At 42.3% G+C, this 22831-nt stretch overlaps 2 protein-coding genes across 3 annotated transcripts in view; one reads left to right on the top strand and one right to left on the bottom strand.

The window, feature by feature from the left end:
* adam10a (ADAM metallopeptidase domain 10a) overlaps window positions 1–5157 on the bottom strand; it is an 88006-nt gene extending 82849 nt beyond the window's left edge. The window contains exon 1 of the mRNA XM_014126901.2: window positions 4975–5157. Coding sequence (XP_013982376.1) covers window positions 4975–5041 — 67 coding nt within the window. The 5' untranslated portion in view covers window positions 5042–5157. The remainder of the gene's footprint in view (window positions 1–4974) is intronic.
* Window positions 5158–8356: 3199 nt separating this feature from the next.
* Window positions 8357–22831, top strand: part of mindy2 (MINDY lysine 48 deubiquitinase 2) — a 25514-nt gene continuing 11039 nt past the window's right edge. The window contains exons 1-3 of one of the 2 annotated variants that reach the window (XM_014126904.2): window positions 8357–9390; window positions 10310–10367; window positions 16948–17012. In XM_014126904.2, coding sequence (XP_013982379.1) covers window positions 8491–9390; window positions 10310–10367; window positions 16948–17012 — 1023 coding nt within the window. In that variant the 5' untranslated portion in view covers window positions 8357–8490. The remainder of the gene's footprint in view (window positions 9391–10309; window positions 10368–16947; window positions 17013–22831) is intronic. The other variant, XM_014126903.1, reaches the window with a different exon arrangement.

The following is a 22831-nucleotide window of genomic DNA, read 5'->3' as shown; positions in this document are numbered from 1 at the left end:
TACTTTTACAGTATTAGAATTTGAGCGTATGTCCCAGTCCCTTGAATGGATTGGAGTCATTACTGTACTAAAAGAAAAATAGGCAAATGAAAGGCTCAAACTTGGCCGTCATGAATAACATAAGTCAACAAACACCCAAAAAGTATGATTAATGCAAATGAGTGGGAATATTAGCTCATCAAGAAGAGCCATGAAACATGGTTCATTCTACTTTATTAGCTAATGAGAGTTACTCAAGTGGAATAAACAAAAACATTTTTTAATTAGGATGATAAATTATGCACTAGTAATTTCAATATGGGGATTTGACAACACAATAACAATTTATGAGGCGCAAATAAAATTCAAGTCCAGATCATTTAAATCAGACCTAGCAGTCTCTGAAACAACACTTAATCTGCAGTGGAATGTTTCTGTTCCCATCATTGAACAAATAAACAGGACACCAGTCAGGAATTGCAGGGGAGCTCAATGCTCAGGGGGCACAGGGGAACACAAGGCCCACAGCAGCTTCAGGCATATCAATTACTCACTTTGTTCACACACACACACACAAAAACAGACTGTCAGAGCAGGTAAAAAAACAGACCCTGAATATGTATTTTAGCCCATGGCAAACAGGAGAGGGAAATGAAAAATGCATTCGATGTCAGACAGATGAGGCGTATAGTCAACTCAGCAGTAGTCAGACCCAGATGGAGTGGGACCTTAACAGTGTGAAGAATAATGATGAAGTCAAATGTTTGATGGCATGTTTATGAAATAGCCAACATGGGTCAGTGAAAGTCTATTCTAATGCATGCTACTGCATCACAGGTGACATCCTGTCCATGTGTCATGTTTTCAGTTCGTCTGAGTGCTGAATGAATTCAAATCACCTTAGAATTTTGAAAATACAGACCACTAACTAATTATAGTCTACCATAGAAATAAAGTTATATTTGCATCAGAGCCATAGAGATCTAGCTAGGCTGTGTACATATAAAATACAGAAAGAAAAGTCAGTGAGTTGGGCACATCATGAGAATGACAAATGTAATTGACCAAGTCACAATGTATGATTAGCCTTTTCCTTTCTGTCTAGATAGCTAGCAAATTCTGTACATTAGCATGTAATCACTTTGCCAGCAAAAATCTACACAAATCAACTTGCTACTAGACCAGGGGTTCCCAAACGTTTACTGCACAAGACCCTACATTAACACTAGAATATACAGAGTAGAGGTCGACCGATTAATCGGAATGGCCGATTAATTAGGGCCGATTTCACGTTTTCATGACAATCGGTAATGGGCATTTTTGGACACCGATCATGGCTGATTAAATTGCACTCCACGAGGAGACTGCGTGGCAGGCTGACTACCTGCTATGCGAGTGCAGCAAGGAGCCAAGGTAAGGTGCTAGCTAGCATTAAAACTTATCTTATAAACAATTAATCTTAACATAATCACTAGTTAACCTGTTATGGCTAGGGGGCAGTATTTTCACGGCTGGATCAAAAACGTACCCGATTTAATCTGGTTACTACTCCTGCCCAGTAACTAGAATATGCATATAATTATTGGCTTTGGATAGAAAACACCCTAAAGTTTCTAAAACTGTTTGAATGGTGTCTGTGAGTATAACAGAACTCATATGGCAGGCAAAACCTGAGAAGATTTCATGCAGGAAGTGGCCTGTCTGACAAGGTGTTGTTCTTCTTGTCTCTGTTTATTGAAGAGTGAGGATCTTAGCTGTCCCGTGACACTTTCTACGGCTGCCATAGGCTCTCAGAAGGCGGCAAAATGCTGAATCGTGGCTTTGCAGGCTCTGGCTGAAAAAAAGTAGCGCGTTTGGGTAGTGGCTGAATGGACATTCCCGGTCGGAATATTATCGCTTTTTTACGAGAAAAATAGCATAAAAATTGATTTTAAACAGCGGTTGACATGCTTCGAAGTACGGTAATGGAATATTTAGATTTTTTTTGTCACGAATTGCGCCATGCGCGCGACCCTGATTTACCATTTCGGATAGTGTCTGGGACGCACGAACAAAACGCCGCTATTCGGATATAACGATGGATTATTTTGGACCAAACCAACATTTGTTATTGAAGTAGCAGTCCTGGGAGTGCATTCTGACGAAGACAACAAAAGGTAATCAAACTTTTATAATAGTAAATCTGATATTGGTGAGTGCTAAACTTGCCGGGTGTCTAAATAGCTAGCCCGTGATGGCTGGGCTATGTACTTAGAATATTGCAAAATGTGCTTTCACCAAAAAGCTATTTTAAAATCGGACATATCGAGTGCATAGAGGAGTTCTGTATCTATAATTCTTAAAATAATTGTTATGCTTTTTGTGAACGTTTATCGTGAGTAATTTAGTAAATTGTTAGCATATTCCCCGGAAGTTTGCGGGGGGTATGCTAGTTCTGAACGTCACATGCTAATGTAAAAAGCTGTTTTTTGATATAAATATGAACTTGATTGAACAAAACATGCATGTATTGTATAACATAATGTCCTAGGTGTGTCATCTGATGAAGATCATCAAAGGTTAGTGCTGCATTTAGCTGTCTTCTGGGTTTTTGTGACATTATATGCTAGCTTGAAAAATGGGAGTCTGATTATTTCTGGCTTGGTACTCTGCTGACATAATCTAATGTTTTGCTTTCGCTGTAAAGCCTTTTTGAAATCGGACAGTGTGGTTAGATAAGGAGAGTCTTGTCTTTAAAATGCTGTGAAATAGTCATATGTTTGAAAAATTGAAGTTTTTGTATTTTTGAGGAATTTGTAATTCGCGCCACGCCTATCATTGGATATTGGAGCAGGTGTTCCGCTAGCGGAACGTCTAGATGTAAGAGGTTAACGACACATGGTTGATGATATTACTAGTTTATCTAGCTTGTCCTGCGTTGCATATAATCGATGCGGTGCCTGTTAATTTATCATTGAATCACAGCTTACTTTGCCAAACGGGTGATTTAACAAGCGCATTTGCAAAAAAAAGCACTGTCGTTGCACCAATGTGTACCCAACCATAAACATCAATGCCTTTCTTAAAATCAATACACAAGTATATATTTTTAAACCTGCATATTTAGTTAATATTGCCTGCTAACATGAATTTCTTTTAACTAGGGAAATTGTGTCGCTTCTCTTGCGTTCTGTGCAACAGAGTCAGGGTATATGCAGCAGTTTGGGACGCCTGGCTCGTTGCAAACTGTGTGAAGACTATTTCTTCCTAACAAAGACAGCCAACTTCGCCAAACGAGGGATGATTTAACAAAAGTGCATTTGCGAAAAAAGCACAACTGTTGCACGAATGTACCTAACCATAAACATCAATGCCCTTAAAATCAATACACAGAAGTATATTTTTTTAAACTTGCATATTTAGTTAAAAGAAATTCATGTTAGCAGGCAATATTAACTAGGGAAATTGTGTCACTTCTCTGCGTTCATTGCACGCAGAGTCAGGGTATATGCAACAGTTTGCAAACTAATCTGACAGAATTGTACGTATTTATGACATAACATTGAAGGTTGTGCAATGTAACAGCAATATTTTGACTTATGGATGCCACCCGTTAGATAAAATATGGAACGGTTCCATATTTCACTGAAAGAATAAACGTTTTGTTTTGGAAATGATAGGTCATTAATATGGTCAAATCCGGAAACCAAGGCTCGTATTTCTGTGTGTTATTATATTATAATTAAGTCTATGATTTGATAGAGCAGTATGACTGAACGGTGGTAGGCAGCAGCAGGCTCGTAAGCATTCATTCAAACAGCACTTTACTGCATTTGCCAGCAGCTCTTCGCAATGCTTCAAGCATTGCGCTGTTTATGACTTCAAGCCTATAAACTCCCGAGATTAGGCTGGCAATACTAAAGTACCTATTAGAACATCCAATAGTCAAAGGTATATGAAAAACAAAATGGTATAGAGAGAAATTGTGCTATAATAACTACAACCTAAAACTTCTTACCTGGGAATATTGAAGGCTCATGTTAAAAGGAACCACCAGCTTTCATATGTTCTGAGCAAGGAACTTAAACATTAGCTTTTTTACATGGCACATATTGCACTTTTACTTTCTTCTCCAACACTATGTTTTTGCATTATTTAAACCGAATTGAACATGTTTCATTATTTATTTGAGACTAAATTGATTTTATTGATGTATTATATTAAGTTAAAATAAGTGTTCATTCAGTATTGTTGTAATTGTCATTATTACAAATAAATAAATAAAAAAATAAAAAACAATTCGGCCGATTAATCGGTTTCGGCTTTTTTTTGGTCCTCCAATAAATCGGTATCGGCGTTGAAAAAAATCATAGTCAGTTGACCTCTAATACAGAGGACCCCATTTGGAAAAAGTATATCCCTAATGTTAGTTAATGCTGTGTGTTCATATTTACTCAATATTAGGTCCTGCCGGATGTCCAGAACTATGAAAGTACATTCTAATAGTGTGAGAGGTCTTAGTCGACACTAACAAGTTGTATTCTATACCATGTTGAAGATAAAACATTTTAAAAAAGTTCTTAATTTGTTTGATAACATCACATATTCTCAGGGGACCCCATTTCAAGTTTGGGAACCACTGTACTTGATTCTCAGAACTAACAGTGCGTGACTGAAACTGCAGTAATGGGGACTAGTATGTTGATACTATATAACTTATAGTAAACATTACTCTTGATAGTTGAGAATGTCTTAAGAAAAATATTCACCGCAGTTACATTCTTATTTCACTTCGGTGGACCTTTCGTAGGCTCGAGCAGGCTCTCTCGATATAGTCCTAGCGGAACCATAAACGTATAAAAAAAACCAAAAAAAACAGGAGCTGCACCCCTCCCAGCTAGGAAACGTTAACGCTGCTAACCTAGCTCGCTTGCTACCATTTTCTCAATCCGATTAGCGAGCTAGCTAGCGATGAAACACTTTCCTTGCTGTATGAATCAGAATGCCAAAACTTACCTTTAATATTCCATATGCAATTAAACAACAGCAAGAGTTGTATCAAGACCATATCGATTAAATTCATTGTTAGTACATTGACAACGCGAATGCTTTACTGTTTCGATTTGCACTTCTTAAAGGCGCAGTCCGCGCTCTGTTTATGGCAGTACCTTCACAACCGCCTTTCACCACTTGTCTCCAACTGCCTGACGTCAGGCGCAGGCAGCGTTCTAGTCCCTCCTACCTCACTAGCGCAACAAAACCTGTTTGCTTTTATTTGATAGGGCCGCTTATATTTGTTGAAAACAACAATTAAAGTGCAATAAATTCAACAGAGACAAACCAAGCCACTTTTCAATATCAAGTTAGCCTATAAATTAATCTTTTTTATTTATTAGGATCCCCATTAGACAACGCCAATGGCGACAGCTAGTCTTACTGGGGTCCGACATATAACGAAAAAGACATTACAGACAAAATACTTTACAATTTACATACATTTAAAAACATTAACATGTTGTGTGTGCATCTATCAATTACACATACATGTCAGTACATACAAACAACAAGTAGGTCACATGGGGGAGAGGAGTTGTGCTGTGAGGTGTTGCTTTATTTGTTTTTTGAAACCAGGTTTGCTGTTCACTTGCGCTATATAAGATGGAAGGGAGTTCCATGCACTCATGGCTTTGTACAATACAATATCATGTATTGACAATAATACATTTGTTTTGGACAGAGTTTTAGAAATATCCCTGTAACCTGATTTAATGGAATATGATTTCAGTACTGAATACAGTACATCACTACAGTAGATTCCACTGTGAAATGTCAATGAATATATGAATTGGGGGGAAACATTAGATTTTTTTTAATTGTTTCCCCCCAATTCATATGTTCATTGACATTTCACAGTGGAACAATTGATATAGAGGTGTGTGGCCCCACATGCATTTGCACTGCTCAGAGACAGCTATTTGTGTTGAATTGATTGTGAATTTGTTGAATGTGCCTACATAACATGTCCTGGCGACCTACACCTGCCCTGCACTTGCTTGTTCTCTGCATTTGTCTCTGCACTGATCATCCTTGTTGAGATTCCCTAAAAACACACCACTTCGATACAGCCACAACCACAGGTGACTGTTTTGTAACAGGTTAGGAGAACTTACGCAGCAGGTTAGGAGAATTAATGTAGCAGGTTAGAATAATTAGGTTAAGGTTAGGAAAGGGTCAAGGTTAGCAAAAATGCTCTCTTTGTAACACCAACTATTGACTGCAAAAAATGTGTATCTCTTATTTTCCATTAGACATACTGTACACCAGACATACAGCGTTGATATTTTTACTGTGTAGCTTCTGCCACTGTGTGGCTGAAAAAAGCCACTACACTGACTGAACTGGAAACCTTAAAACAACTTGTCAGTCTGCTACTGCTACCAGATACAAGGTGATGAAGACCCACGCACCTCTTCCTTCCCTGTGCATGCACACACACACACACACACACACACACACACACACACACACACACACACACACACACACACACACACACACACACACTTTGTGAAGATAATATTACTTCAGCCATTAGGATTCTATCCATATAAAAATGAAAATAAATTGACAAGGCAACGCTAAACATGTCGTTCCCACGGATGATGTGTGACTAACACAATTCAGTTAATTATTGCAAACTCCTGCATTGGGCCAATCGGTGTAATTTTGTAAATGCCAGATCGATATGGCAAGACGCTCCATTAATCGAAGTTTTGTCAAAAATCGGGCCAGTGCTGTCTGAGATATAGCGTTTGACGTAGATACGAATTTACAGACGGAGACAGAGCCACAGTCCCTTCCCCAATTTCATCGTGGGGGACAATAAAATACACCATAATGGAGTTATATACAGGGAGTACCTGTAATGGCTGTCTGTGGAAGTAGACCAAGGTGCAGTGGAGTTAGTGTTCATCTTGAGTTTTAATAAACGTAAGAACACTATAAAACAAACCAAGAAAACCGACAGCCAAACAGTACTGTCAGGTGCAAGACACTAAACAGAAACAATCCCCCACAAAACCCAAAGGAAAAACAGGCTACTTATGTGTGACTCCCAATCAGCAACAACGAACTACAGCTGTGCCTGATTGGGAGCCACACACGGCCCAAAACAAAGAAATACAAAAACATAGAAAAATGACCATAGAACGCCCACCCAATGTAACACCCTGGCCTAACCAAAATAAAGAACAAAAACCCCTCTCTATGGCCAGGGCGTTACAGTACCAGTACCAGATTAATATGCAGAGGTATGAGGTACAGTAAACATGTAATCCCCCGCGAATAATGCAGCACCCCCCTTGGGCCAATCAATATAATATTGTAAATGACGGATCTATATGGCAAGACACATCATTCGCCAAAGTTTCATACAAATCGGGCCAGTGGTGTTTGAGATGTTGCGTGTGACTAACGTACAGTTGATTACTATAGCGCCCCCCTTTGGCCAATCAGTGTAATTTGGTAAATGCTGGATCTCTACCGCTAGACGCATCATTCACCCAAGTTTCTCAAAATCGGGCAAGTGGTGTCTCAGATATCATGTGGGTTAGCTAGACTCACATCCCCTCAGCGCTCTGAGTCAAACAGATCAAGAGATAAACATGTGCCATTGTAGCACCACTGTGTAGTTCATATGAATGTTTTTGCATATGTTGAGTCTTGACAGTGTCTGCAACATGTGCAACAAATTGTTACAATATGAATATCCTTGACTGATTGATGTATATGCAATTATGTGCCAGACCATGCACAGGTGAATGTTTATTGGTCAATAGTGACCATGTTGTTTTAGGTACTAGTCTGGAAAATATTGCATTAAGAGACCTTTATCCATAAAAGCCACATATAAAGTGTCATGCAGATCGGCCATTCAGTGCCAGTAGAGTTGCATTTTAAGTGTTTTTCACAAAATTCTAAATGTGTTCTTGCGAGGAGAGGGGCCTATGTACCGAATTTCATGACTTTAGGTCAAATGGGGCGAGGAGCGTGACCTTCAAAATGTGCATTTTCAATCTCTTGTTATAGCCACCATCTGGCCAATCATAGTCATTTTGTAAATGCCGGCTCTCTATGGCAAGACTCATTATTCACCCAAGTTTCGTCCAAATCGGCCCAATGCATTCTGAGAAATCGCATGAACATATAAACGACAGATCCAAATCTCCACGATTTAATCGCGGGGGACAATGAATATTAACGTAAAAATGACAGGAAACTACGACGAGAAAGCATGTGCAATTTGTTGCAAACGGATACAAAATGTACACAGCACACCCAAATTATGAAAAACAGCACTCAAACCTCCCGTTATTCTCTACTGCCTCTCTTTGGCCTGAAGAGACATTTCTTCCAGATCTCTGTGGGCTGTTCTACAGTGACGTCACTGGCAGATATGTCATGGCGTCTGTGGGGCTGAAGCTGGAGCTGCAATTAAGCTAGCTAAAAGCTGTCGACAGTGTGTAAATCGAAATGGAGAAAAATGCAAACCTGCATCGAGATGTTGGAGGAAGTACTCTATGTGCTACTATTGCAGGAGAAATGGGTGATATTAAAACAGTTGGCGGAATGAAGGGAGCGACCGATACGTGCAAGATTAGTGAGCATTCTCTCAGTACTTTGGTTAGTTGTACTACTAGCTCCAGTAGTGCCCCTAGCACTGCTAGTAATGCTATCTCCAGTGTCGAGAAATTAGATATGGCAGAAATGGTCGAGTCTATCCCGGTGCAAGAGAAGAACATTCAATCGAGTGGTTGGTCGGAGACATTGTCCTCTGGATCTGGAGATCATTTGAGTAACGGGATGGGATATGGCACGCAGCTGGCTACAGGAAATAGCGAGGGTGCCACCTCAAAGTTAGTAAACAACAAAACGGATGGCGAGCCCTCCTCGATAGGGGCAAGGATTACAGATGGTCACGCTGAGGTGTTGGGTTGTGAGTCAGTTGAACTAGTGAAGCTGGCAAAACCGACACACCTATGTCCTGACAAAACAAATACGGGAAACGTTAAATGTGGAGTTGCGATTGACAAAACCATATGCGAGGGTTTGCCGAGTGGGAGTGACCCGTGCATCGCGGCAGAATCTAGGAGCGTCGACTCACTTGAGTCCTTCTCGAACCTTAACTCCTGTCCCAGTTTCGATCTCAACAGTGAAGGGGTGGAGGACAAGGGGCTGGCAATAACACTACAGAGCGAGTATGGGGCTGATGGAACTAAGATCCCGTGCACCAAGGACCGGGGCGCTGGCCAGTCCATATACCACATCAAGTGGATCAAGTGGAAGGAGGAAAACACACCTATCATTACCCAGAACGAGAACGGCCCATGCCCATTGTTGGCAATTATGAATGTCCTATTGCTGGCATGGAAGGTAAATGACTGACATCATAACCGGACCTCTGAGACAAGTTTACATGTGGTGTGCATGATGCCATTTGGAACATTTCCACATCTATTATTTGACAATACTAAATCACTAATAGAGAAGTAATTATGAAGCTGGTCATCATAACTACGCTATCTGGTGTATTATCAGTATAAAATAAAAATGGAATGATCAGTTGTAAAATAAACTATTGTCACCTGCAAGAATATAGCATGAAAAGTTGAAGATTCATAAATAACCTTCCTTCATTTGGGCGGAATTTAAGTTAAAGTTCAAATTATACCACACATATGCACACATCTTTATTTTCTCTTAATACTCAATTATTGTCATTTTAGGATGGAGTTTGTTGACATAGGTCACATTGACCAATTATACCATAGACCCAGTTGTATGTATTTTCCCCATGCTGCGGCCTTGGCAGCTCAGTCCCTCTCTCATAAGTAGTCTCTGAGAGCTTCCAATTGAGTCCTTTTTAAGCTTCTGGTTTCATTTACATCATAAAGATAATGTTTAATTACTGACAGTGACGGTTGGTTGGTTGGCAGGCAGTGGAGATTCTGATTCAGTATGTGGCTTCACAACTTAAACTGCAGCTCTGTGTCTCAGGTGTCTGGAACCTTCCCTAAAACCTCACTACCTACTGTGAAAATGGGTGACATAAAAGTGACTGTAAACAGAATTCTTTGCTTCAAACGCCTGTGTGTGTGCTGACAGTTGTGCAACTGCTGACAGTGCACTTCTGGTGACTTTAAACACAGCTTTCCACTTCCCAGGTGTGGGTGTATTTACTGTGAACCATAATCATGGGGGAGGGAGATGCCTGTCAGCCAGGTTCTATTGGCCTGGCTAACTTTAGTCATGTTGCTTGGTTTGTTAAATAATGTATGTGGTTCCATTACAGGTGAAGATGCCACCAATGATGGAGATCATAACTGCTGAACAGTTAATGGAATATCTTGGTGAGTATGAGTGAGAATCTGTTTTTGAAACCAAAGACCCGAATGTCATTTAAATCAGTGACCTGTTCTTTAGTTGCCCTCCCGGAGGGTGAAGTGTACAGTGTATTCCCTGTCTCTAGTATTTATCTACGTTTACGGACGGTTGTGACCTGTATTTTAAGCCTGATTAAAAATACAAGCCACCTTGACAATGCTCAAAGGCAATGGACAATACTGTGTTTTTCATTGGTTTTGTACCTGCCTAGAAGGTCCATGTCACAAAATGCTAGTCTGGCTGTAAATTTAGTACACCAGTGCAGTGGAGCATTGAGCTGTAGTAGAAACTAGCCTGGGAAGTGCAATGTGACCTTAATGACAGAGTACTGGAGGGCTGTAATTATGTCCCACTGCCTGAGAATGCATTATTGTATGAATAATCACATCACAGGACCTGCCTCACTGCCTGCCTGGCCCCTCAGTCTTATTTTACTGATTTCCTCGCCTCCCTTCAGTAGACTGTGGATTTGCTGCCACTCCTAGCTTTAAGATAAATTGCTATATAATATGGATTTCATATGATTTAAGCAATGGCACACAGTAATTGCATAGCTGCTGTGAAATCACCCATATGCCAATATTACCTGAGTTTTCCTTCTAAATAAACGAAACCTCCACTTAATTTTTAGCCAGTGAATACAATGGGTGCGTTCGTAAATTCACTCTAGAGTGTCAGTGTTTTCTGGGCCGTTTGTAAATTCAGAGCGTTGTCAGATTGTACACTTTGGATGACAAGTAGGGTTGATCCAAGCGTTCTGAGTTCAGAACCGCAGTGAAGCACCGAAGCTAACTTACTAAAGTTGACCAGCTTGCTAGCTTCTTCCAGACACAAATAAGAGGGCACCTCCCTCTGAACATTTTACTCGCCCTAGCAGAGCTGGTTAGTGTTTTCATGTTATCAGGAGGGTTAGTGACTTCATCTGTGTCACTGTCAACAATTTAATAAAAAGTTTTAGCCAATGTTTATTTACAACTGTCCTAACAACCGAGTTTAGTGCGTTCGTAAATTCCTCAATTATTCTTGACACTTTCAAACTAGAGTGCTTTGAAATCGGAGTAGATTGCCAGGTTGAATTTACGAACGCACCCAATAAATGAATTGGATTTACAGTATTTTCGAAGACTCTGTAATAAATTCAATACTCTACCTGGGTCATTATATGCATTGTGGTTGTCACCTAGCTGCTAGACCTGCCCTCAGAAGAGTGCATATGAACTTGTATACCCATTAGTGATATGCCTGGAGTCCCCACAGATGGGGTGGGTGGGTTGGTTTAGGGTCATAAAATATTGTATGGATGAAGTGCCGGCGGGTTGAATAAAGAGAAAACAATGCATAAAAAAATCCATAAATGTATAACTCTTGTGCTATTCATATCTATAGACTACATTGAGGTTTTCCTTTCATTATTTCTATCTGGCGTTAGTGTGTAGCCTAACTGTAGCGCCCTAAATACACGCCAATTGCCAAATGCATTTGGGTACTTGGGCAGAAAAAGTTAAAATCGATCCACTGAGGCAAAAAGGACAATGTCGGAGTTTAATGCAATAGTAGAAAAGCTGCGAAATGGAGAGTTGATGTTTGGGAAAAATGTAGAGAAGTGGTAAAAGAGGATGATAGCAGTTCTGGCTATGTCATGTGTGATGATTTGACAGTCTCAAGATGGGGAATTCAAAATGGCACATCAAGGGAACTGTACTGTTCAGATGGGTTAAATGAAATAGTAGCCTAACTGAAATCTGGACTGACTGTAGGTCTATAACCTCTCACATCGCCTAATATTAACTCCTGCAGAACTAAGCATTTCTTGCAGTAAAATTATACACCAAATATACATTTTGAAAGTTGAACAGAAGTGGAGAAATATGATTTATTTATTTCAGCATCTTGAGAGAATGAATGCGCAGTTAGGGACCATCTATAAAGATGGCGGTGCTATCTTTATCAGCATCATAAAAGTATAAAATAGGACAAATATAAGCCATCACCTTATCTTTATTATTATTATTATTATCTTATTATTTAAACCACATAAAATATGCATCCAAGCCGGACTGAGATCTTATCAAAAACGTGTCGTTTTAACAGCTTTTAATTTCCTTAACCGGTGAAACTGATGTCATTTGGACATTTTGCATGTCAAATCGTTCATGTTTTTAATTTTTTATTATTCCATTTTCTCCTTGGTCCCTAAATGTATTTGCTGTGTGAGAGATGCAGAGATGAGAGGAAAGAAAACACATTTTAACAATTTCAACTATACTGAACAAAAATATAAACTCAACATGCAACAATTTCAATGATTTTACTGAGTTACAGTTCATATAAGGAAATCAGTCAGTTGAAATAAATTCATTAGGCCCTAATCTGTGGATTTCAGGGGGCGCAGCCATGGGCGGGCCTGGGAGGGCATGCCCACAGGGGAGCCAGGCCCAGCCAATCAGAATGAGTTTTTCCCCACAAAACAGCTTTATTACAGACAGAAATACTCCTCAGTTTCATCAGCTGTCAGGGTAGCTGGTCTCAGATGATCCCGCAGGTGAAGAAGCCGGATGTGGAGGTTCTGGGCTGGCGTGGTTACACGTGGTCTGCGGTTTTGAGGCCGGTTGGACGTACTGCCAAATTCTCTAAAACAATGTTGGTAGCGGCTTATGGTAGAGAAAATTAACATTACATTCTCTGGCAACAGCTCTGGTGGACATCGCTGCAGTCAGCATGCCAATTGCACACTGTGGCATTGTTGTGTGAAAAATCTGCACATTTTAGAGTGGCCTTTTATTGTCCCCCGCACAAGGTTCACCTGCGTATTGATCATGCTGTTTATTCAGCTTCTTGATATGCCACACCTGTCTGGTGGATGGATTATCTTGGCAAGGGAGAAATTCTCACTAACAGGGATGTAAACAAATTTTAGGGAAATAAGCTGTTTGTGCGTATGGAACATTTCTGGGATCTTTTATTTCAGCTCATGAGACACTGGACCAACACCTTACATATTTTTGTTCAGTGTAGATTGAAACATTAATACTATTGATTTCTAACATTATTCTGGTGAGCAAAGGTTTATTTAGTCTTCTAGGACAAGAAGTAATTACAGAAGAGAAGCTGCCTGTATCTAATTATAGACAAGTTGAATAACATAGGCCTGCTTATAATTTCCAACATTTTGGTAGGCTATCTAAAAATGCCTGTCAAATGTTTTCCATCTCAGACGTACAATGCAGTTTCTATGTTTGTGGGTCGGTTGAGGGCCTCAGATTTTCATCAGCAGTTGCGGATGAGTTATTAGCAATTGCGGGCGGGTGCGGATGAACAAACAGCTCACCCGCGCATCACTAATACCAATGTGAGGTCAGGTGGTATGGTCCAGTATAGATTGACCAGGAGGACGGAAGAATCCCTGTGGACCAAGCCCTGCTAACGTCAGGGAAACAGGAGCTGTGTTCTTTCTCCATGCGTGGCACGCTGACCCCACTGCCTCCCTCCATAGCTGGGTGCTGTTATGATGTAGAACCAGGGGTGTCCTGTTACTAAAGACATTCTCATCTAAGCTATAGAGAAAAAAAAATCACTGTCACTATAGCCAAGCCCTCTTTTCATGGCAGTGGTCAGTTTGGCTTCAATTTTACCAGCTCTATAATTCTTTGACTGGTGCTATGACTAGTGTCCTGTTTTGAGTGTGTTCTAGCTAAATGCATCATATAATGACTGTTAGGCGTCAATAACAACTCTAACTATAAGAGAAATGGAGCCACCAGCTGCTGAGTTCTGAGAGACGCCAGAAGTCCTGAAATGTATCCACATTAGTCATGCCATGGGAGTTGTTTACTTTCATATGATCATTTGGGGGTTCGGTATAGAGGTCAGTTTGTACCAAAAGACTCCTGACTGTTTGTGCTACATTGTCCTACATTCTGCATGTGATTAGCAGATTCAACTGGTTTTGATTTAATCTGTATTAGTCATTATGGGCCAAGACACCGACTGTCGTTAATTTATGGCTAAGGATATTTCTCACCATGGTTTAATTACAGTTTACACTGTAGTGCTTCATTGGGGGACAGATTAGTTAGTTAGCTACCGAGATAGAATATAACAACAAAATGTGATTGGGAAACAGAGGGATGATTCTTCAATGTCAGGAAATATATTTTTGATGTCAGTCATGAGAATGTTCATTACATTTCTCAGTTTGCTGCTTCTCTTCAAGTATTTTTCATTAGGACTAACTCAAAAGTTGACTTGACTTCTCATTAGTGTGTTTTGTACCAGGGATAATAATGATTGTATGCAATAACGTTGTTACCTTTCGGTTAGATGTTACTTTCTTTGGATGCATTGGCTAGGAAAATGTCATTTAGAATTAGTAATTGTCTGCTTTTGAACTCTGTTAATGGGATAGCCTTATGTTTCCTCCCCACAGAATCTGCCTCTGTGAGTCCATAGTGCTTGGTGTCCATGACTGATTAATGCATGCAATTCAGTTACAATTGGAGTTTGGTTCATTTTGCTGGAAGAAAAAGTATCATCTACAGTGTGTGCATTTCATTATCAGACTACGTTATGACCAGGCAAATCTAATTTGACCTTTCCCAAATACTTTTTTATAAGAGAGGAGGCAACTGTACCCTGCTGGTCAACTGACATGAAACCCTGAGAGAGGAGACCATTCAGACTGACCCAAAGCATTAGCACATTGAGAGACATAGTTGCCCATCTTTAGATATATAAGAGGTAGCCTAGTGTGTGGGTCTGATGGAACACAGAACTCACTCCAGCCCCATAGCTCTATGTTCAATACCAGTAAGAAGCCACAGAGAGGCCTTTACCCCTCCCACCCACTCAGGGCCCTCTCCCTCACTGTGCCCCAGATGGAATCCCCTGATTGCTCCCTCTGTCTGCCTCTCTGCACCTTGCTCATCTGCTCCTACAGATACCCATGGTTGATTCCAAGTTCTCAGTGTAAAAACATTCCCTGTATCTTTTGAGTACCCTGACTCACAGTGAGCACTTCAACCCTTCTGCAAATCACAGGTGACAAGCAGTGATGAAGCACAGCGTTTTCATTTCATGCAACTCCTGTTTTTCCGACTGTGTCGTGTTAGATTTCCTCAGAGGAATGCTTATGGTTGTAGCCATCCCTCTTCTGTACAATAACGACCTTTAACTGCGTTATGCAGGCTGTGTGCGCGTATCATCCCAGATATGCCTCTGAGTCGTCTCTGCTCTTCTTTCACAAGTGCCCATAAATTGCGGCTCTGTGTTTGTGGAGACGGCTTTGTCTTTACTCCAGCTAGTGGCTGAGAGCTCATAATGAATGGTTTGGGCCCTGGTCAAACCGTTCATCTTGTGTAATGTCCAGGAACAGGCAGATAGGCCTGTCTCCTAGCCTCGCCACTGCACTTCATTACGCACAGTTATTGTTTCATGCCCAGACAAAAAAAGAATAGCTTGTGAAAAACAGCTGCTCACAAAGAGCCCCATTTAACGTGGGCTGATTCAGACGCTGTATTAATAACTACTGTGAGGCCCATATGGGCAGAAGTGGAGGAGATGTATGTTGTATTAGAGGCTGCTGGTCGATGTTGGGATTTAGTACTCTGTGAAGCATGCCAGTGAATCATCAAACAGCAGCAGTAGAGGCCCAGGCAGGGAGGGCAGTCTACAGTCAGCTGGCAGGGAACAGGGCAGGCGGAGAGAGGTAGGGGGGGTATGGCCGGGGGGGTATGGCCGGGGGTTCCCTGGGCATAGAAATGTCAGAGTCAGTTGACTGGCCTCAGCCGGGTGCGTTCATGGCCAGGGCTGAGGAAGCCTGTGTCTGAGGAGAGGAAATGGAGATCGAATCAGAGTAGCTCCCCGCCTCTCAAGTAAGAAAGCAATCGTTGGATTATGAGGAAAAAGTAGGCCTATTTTTGTTGTTTGTTTTTCAGATATAAAAGTCTCACAGAATCATTGTCTTGTAACATCAAATATCTTGCGAGTGGGTATGTTTTCGACAGCTTGACACTGCCGCTGTGTGTTGCTCAGAGAGGGGAGGGTGGAGTTGGGTGCGATGTCAATGTGTTGATGACAGGTGCACTGTGATTAGCACCGCAGGGCTTTCAGTCTCTGTGGTGGTTGACTGACTTTACAAGGCTCTCTTTGCCTGCCCCAGTGGCTGCTCTTCCTAGGTCCTACACTAAGCCCTTAACACCTCTCTAGCGGCTCCCCACTGGCCAGGGCTCGACTGACCCTGCATGCCTGGCCGAACCCTTCCTGGAAAAACAGCTGGCCAGCGCTTAACACTCAACATCCCGCTTCTCACTGAGGATTAGACACTTCTTATGGAATCAGAATGTAGTCGACAATATCACCTCTTCACATGGGATTGACGTAAGCAGGCGGTCCGTAAGCCTTGTGATGTCACTGGTGAGCGGGCAGGGCTCTAACCTGATGATATTTTCTGTCTCAGCTCCCCAGTGTATCTATGGTTGCTTTAATTAGCCTGTATCCCCAGGTCCTCTGATGTTGCTTCCTCTCTCCCTCGCTCTCGCTCCCCTGCAGGAGACTACATCCTCGATGCCAAGCCGAAAGAGATCTCTGAAGCCCAGCGGCTAAACTATGAACAGGTAAGGACTGTTGTTGCCTAAACACAATCAATAAGGGCCGTTATTCACTGATCATACGCATGTCTGCCGGTCCATCTCTCTTTGTGTCTGTCTCTGGCTCATGTTGGAGAATCAGACAGGCATGAAGGATGAGTGAGGAGGCTGGGAGGGAGAGGCAGACAGGCAGGCAGGCTCTAGGCTGTTGAGTACCCCCCTCTCCCGCTTAGATCTCTCATGGCAGAGCAGCAGCATCACACTATTAACTCGCACCACGCCAAGGGGGCTCACTTGTTCTCACTTCCCAGCCTAAAATATCCCTGTCTGCCGTTTAGTGACTGCAGTTCCTGTCCTCTTCTATTCAGAAATATATCATATTCTAATGGGCAATGATGTAATGCTAAGATGAGTATTTATACAGTCATGTGCATCTGCGTCAGTGCATTTGCACAACATTTGCATTGGGAATGAATCTCCAGAAAGACCAATGAATGTATATTTATGGAAGATGAAAATAAGCGGCGTGATGATTATGGTTATATGGAAAAACAGCCCACTGCCCCAGAGCTGCATTTAGCCCCTATATAGGTTATATAAAAAACAGCCCACTGCCCAAGAGCAGCGTTTAGCCCCTATATAGGTTATATAAAAAACAGCCCACTGCCCAAGAGCAGCGTTTAGCCCCTATATAGGTTATATAAAAAACAGCCCACTGCCCAAGAGCAGCGTTTAGCCCCTATATAGGTTATATAAAAAACAGCCCACTGCCCAAGAGCAGCGTTTAGCCCCTATATAGGTTATATAAAAAACAGCCCACTGCCCAAGAGCAGCGTTTAGCCCCTATATAGGTTATATAAAAAACAGCCCACTGCCCAAGAGCAGCGTTTAGCCCCTATATAGGTTATATAAAAAACAGCCCACTGCCGAAGAGCAGCGTTTAGCCCCTATAAAGGTTATATAAAAAACAGCCCACTGCCGAAGAGCAGCTTTTAGCCCCTATATAGGTTATATAAAAAACAGCCCACTGCCGAAGAGCAGCGTTTAGCCCCTATATAGGTTATATAAAAAACAGCCCACTGCCGAAGAGCAGCGTTTAGCCCCTATATAGGTTACATAAGCCTCGTCTTATCAGGCGTACGGCACAGCATGGGTCATGAGGGGCAGATCATGTCTCTTCACATCGCTGTGGGAGGGTGCTCAGGGATGCATGGCTGAGTTCAGATCGAGGCCAATGCTGGGGCTCTGAGTGGTTCACATGGCCTGGCAGGGATGGCTTTCTCATTCCCACTCCCATCCACGCTCCCATCCACGCTCCCATCCCTGCTGCCTGCCTGGAATGTGGGAAGGGCATGGCCTCTCTTCCTCTCCTCCTCTCCACTCTGCTGTGGCAAAGAACCAGCACATCTGTGAATGTTATTCTCTTCACGGACGTCATCGCTCGGGAAGGAGAGAAGTAATGTGTGCGTGTGTACATACCAGAGTCTGGATTACTGTCTGAGGAGAATGTTCTGACTGCTGTACAGTCGTAGCTCTCCAAGCTCCTGGTACGTTGTGTGAATTTAAGCTGAAAAAACTAGCAACGCTCAAATGAAATGCTGTTGTAATTATGGTGGTCTAATCTTGGACTATGGTCCAGAACACCAGGCTCTGTGGCGTGTGTGTGTGTGTGTGTACTGTGTGTGTCCGTGTGTGTATAGGCCGTGTGGTGGAGTTTAGGGCAGGCTCTGTGCTGTTAGCTGGGGCAGAAACAGTTGTTGGTTCCTGTTAGATTTGGCTGTGTAAGCCCTGCCTCAACACGGCAGGAGAGCACTCGACCAGGAACGGAAGGAGCCTCACACCATGAATAGAGAGGTGGTAGAGGGAGTGTTGGGGTAGAGGGAGTGTTGGGGTAGAGGGAGTGTTGGGGTAGAGGGAGTGTTGGGGTAGAGGGAGTGTTGGGGAGGCTGTCTTTCACTAGGGAGTCTTTAGCATGCCAATGTGCATGCCAAACCAAAATATAATACATTTGTAAAAGATTCCAAAATATATATATATATATATATATATAATCTTGTTCTTGCCTTTGTTTGATATTGTCTGCTGCATATTTGAATAGTCAAGCTCCTTTTATGATTTTGAAGAGGGTTGAACGAGTTCACAACAGAGTTCTATTTATAAACTCTGGCTTCAAAACATCATCTGTCGGAGGAGGATATGAGGATTAAAATAGAGATTGCTTGGCTGTTGTTAAACAGTAACTCAGAGACTGGAGAGCTTAGTGAAGGTTTATTCTGTAAAGACTGGTCTTGGTCATGTTCCCATGATAAAGGACACTCCTGAGAGATTGCACACTGTAGCACTATTTACTTGACAGCGTTTTTGTGGTTATATGATATAGAATATTCTATTTTATTGGAATAGATGCTCCTAAAAATAATGTATCAGGATGGGAGTGTGTCGCTGTATATATACATGATTGTGGATTTTAAGAGTGCACAGTTGTAGACTAAAATGCAGACTTAAAAACTGACTACCTAATAAAGTTTTGTGTCAGATCGCCATAATACTCGTGGAGCTGTCCACTCGGTGTGCCTTTGACATGAAAACTGAAGCAAAGCTCTTGCCTGTGTCTGTCAATCAGTCTATCAGTCAGCCTCGTGGTCCTATCAGCCTGATTTGCCAGCGGATGGAGGTCTGGAGTCACTCCCCAGTCCCCAGTGGAAGCAGAGCGTGTGTGTGAGACCAGCTGGTTTGAGCTGGCGGATGAGTCTGGTCGTGTTTGTGTGTGTGGCTCTGCCACAGGGTTGTGGGAATGAAATATTGATCTGGCTCCCAGCCTGCTGGTGGAACATGTAACAGGAAGGCCGGCCTGTTTATCCAATCAGTCTACCTCTTCCGTAAAAGCTGGAGTGGAACCATTGAATACTGGTCTTCATTGTCCAGTGACCACGGAATAATCCATTGTACATCATCACATGCAAATACCACAGGCTCTGTGTGGATCCCATATTCAGCACAGAATTTATGATTAGGGTGGCATTACTTAATGTAGTCTGGTCATAATCTGTAGTCTGTGAGCGGCTAGAGCCGAGTGGAGCAGGGCTTGGCCACGCAGCAGGAGGGCGTGGGTGTGCAGAGCAGGCAGCATGTTGGGCAGAGAGGGAGCAGTGGGCGAGCACGTTCCTGATCTCTTACTGTGCTGCCAGCTTCGCCACCCACCAGACAGAGACGCAGTGCCCACAGTTGTGTGTGCACTTGTCAGTGTGTGTGTTTTTGCTTGTAGGCACATTTTGTATGCACAGCACTGATTCACGTTTGACTTGTGCTTTAGCACCTGTCCTCAAGAATACAAGTAGGAAAACAAGGAGGATAAAGCAGAGAGAATCCTTGATGTGTGTCTCAATGATAGACTACATGACCCAACAAAAATGTTGAGACCATTATTCCTCCTCCACCAAACTTTACAGTTAGCACTATGCATTGGCATCCGCCAAACCCAGATTTAACTGTCGGACTGGTGAAGATGGTGAAGCATTATTCATCACTCCAGAGAATGCGTTTCCACTGCTCCAGAATCCAATTGCAGCGAGCTTTACACCACTACAGCCGACGCTTGGCATTGCGCATGGTGATCTTAGGCTTGTGTGCGGCTGCTCGGCCATGGAAACCCATTTCATGAAGCTCCCTGCGAACAGTTCTTGTGCTGATGTTTCTTCCAGAGGCAGTTTGGATCTCGGTAGTGAGTGTTGCAACAGAGGACAGACAATTCTGTGAGCTTGTTTGGCCTACCACTTCGCGGCTGAGCCGTTGTTGCTCCTAAACGTTTCCAGGGCAGAAATTTGACAAACTGACTTGTTGGAAAGGTGGCATCCTATGACGTTGAAAGTCACTGAGCTCTTTAGTAAGGCCTTTCTACTGCCAATGTTTGTCTATGGAGATTACATGGCTGTGCTCGGATTTTATACACCTGTCAGCAATAGGTGTGGCTGAAATAGCCGAATCTACTCATTTGAAGTTGTGTCCACATAATTTTGTGTGTGTGTATATATATATATATTAGTGTAAACAGCAAAGCACTTGAAGTGTATGAAGCCCCCCTGCTTAGTGAGCCGCTAATCAGTAGCTCTCAGGGGGTTCATCTGATGTCATGTGACTGAAGCCCTCTGCCCTTGGAGTGGAGCAGCTGCATGGTCTGTTACATGGACCATACTAATCCTCCCCACAACTGTCCACAGGAGTCCTAATCCACACACACACAGATCATCCAGCGAAAGGCTTTTCAACGAGCCACACCGCTAAGTACGAAAGCTGGAGAATCTCCCTGCTTTTGGGGATTTATTTTACCTCTTATTGACAGGTTATCCTCTTAGAAAATGAAGAAAACACACACACCAAGTCACCCACTATCACCTGTGTGGGGTGTGGGGACAGCTGCAGAGGCTTCCTGTGACACAGACCGTCATCACAATTGTTAAAAGGTTATAAAAACAATTCTAATAAATGCAACAGTTGGACACTGGATGAAGATACTCCAAACTTTTTGATTTTTTTTTTTTATCCATCAGGATTGACTGAATTATAGCACATTAAACATTTTACGGGAATGGAAAAATAATGAATGGCGTTCAGGGATTTTGTTGGGAATTCAGGTGTTTGTTTTTTGGGGGGGAGTGCACTCATATAAACATTTTATAATGGTATCAGGTATTTATTTTATATTTTGTGTTAAAATAAAGAAAATGTGTATGTGCAACATTTTGCAGAAATACAATGGGTGTATTTGCATATATGAAAATATTAACATAAAGGGGTGGAACAGGGCTGCAACAACAAACACTTCCTCTGTCTAGGACTCTAGGACTACCTGCACTCACCTGCTCTGTCTAGGACTCTAGGTCTACCTGCACTCACCTCCTGTGTCTAGGACTCTAGGACTACCTGCACTCACCTCCTCTGTCTAGGACTCTAGGTCTACCTGCACTCACCTCCTCTGTCTAGGACTCTAGGTCTACCTGCACTCACCTGCTCTGTCTAGGACTCTAGGTCTACCTGCACTCACCTGCTCTGTCTAGGACTCTAGGACTACCTGCACTCACCTGCTCTGTCTAGGACTCTAGGTCTACCTGCACTCACATCCTCTGTCTAGGACTCTAGGTCTACCTGTACTCACCTCCTCTGTCTAGGACTCTAGGTCTACCTGCACTCACCTCCTCTGTCTAGGACTCTAGGTCTACCTGCACTCACCTCCTCTGTCTAGGACTCTAGGTCTACCTGCACTCACCTCCTCTGTCTAGGACTCTAGGCCTACCTGCACTCACCTCCTCTGTCTAGGACTCTAGGCCTACCTGCACTCACCTCCTCTGTCTAGGACTCTAGGTCTACCTGCACTCACCTGTGCTGTCTAGACTGCCTCATTAATGACTTGTTGTTGTCACGTTCTGTTGCATAATTCAACAATTGTGCCAATAGCAGGATACCCTCAACAGGGTTGGCTCTAGATTACACCTATCTATACATACTTTGAATTGTTTGCGAGTTCAGACATAATATCACTATAATCCGAGTGTTCATTTTTGGAAGTTGCTTTCATTTCAGTGCATTTAATTTGTCAACATTTCAACTGTAGCAATTTATTACTTTTTTCAATTCCACAAAAAATGTGCACCCATCTTTCTTCTCTTTCTTGTGTTGTTGAAATGATGTGTTACATCCCTGAAGAAGCTTGAGTGTTCTTATAGATGCAACTGAAAGACTATGTATTCCATTCAGCCCATTTCAGCCATTACCGGGGTGTGTTTGACAGGTCATTACAATCATTTCCACAGTCGTAATGTTAACGAATAAAAAAGACAGGCACAAGGAGA

This window comes from Salmo salar, chromosome ssa11 (genome assembly GCF_905237065.1).
Source record: "Salmo salar chromosome ssa11, Ssal_v3.1, whole genome shotgun sequence".
In the NCBI taxonomy this organism is placed as follows: domain Eukaryota; kingdom Metazoa; phylum Chordata; class Actinopteri; order Salmoniformes; family Salmonidae; genus Salmo; species Salmo salar.
This window is presented reverse-complemented; position numbering and strand designations above follow the sequence as displayed.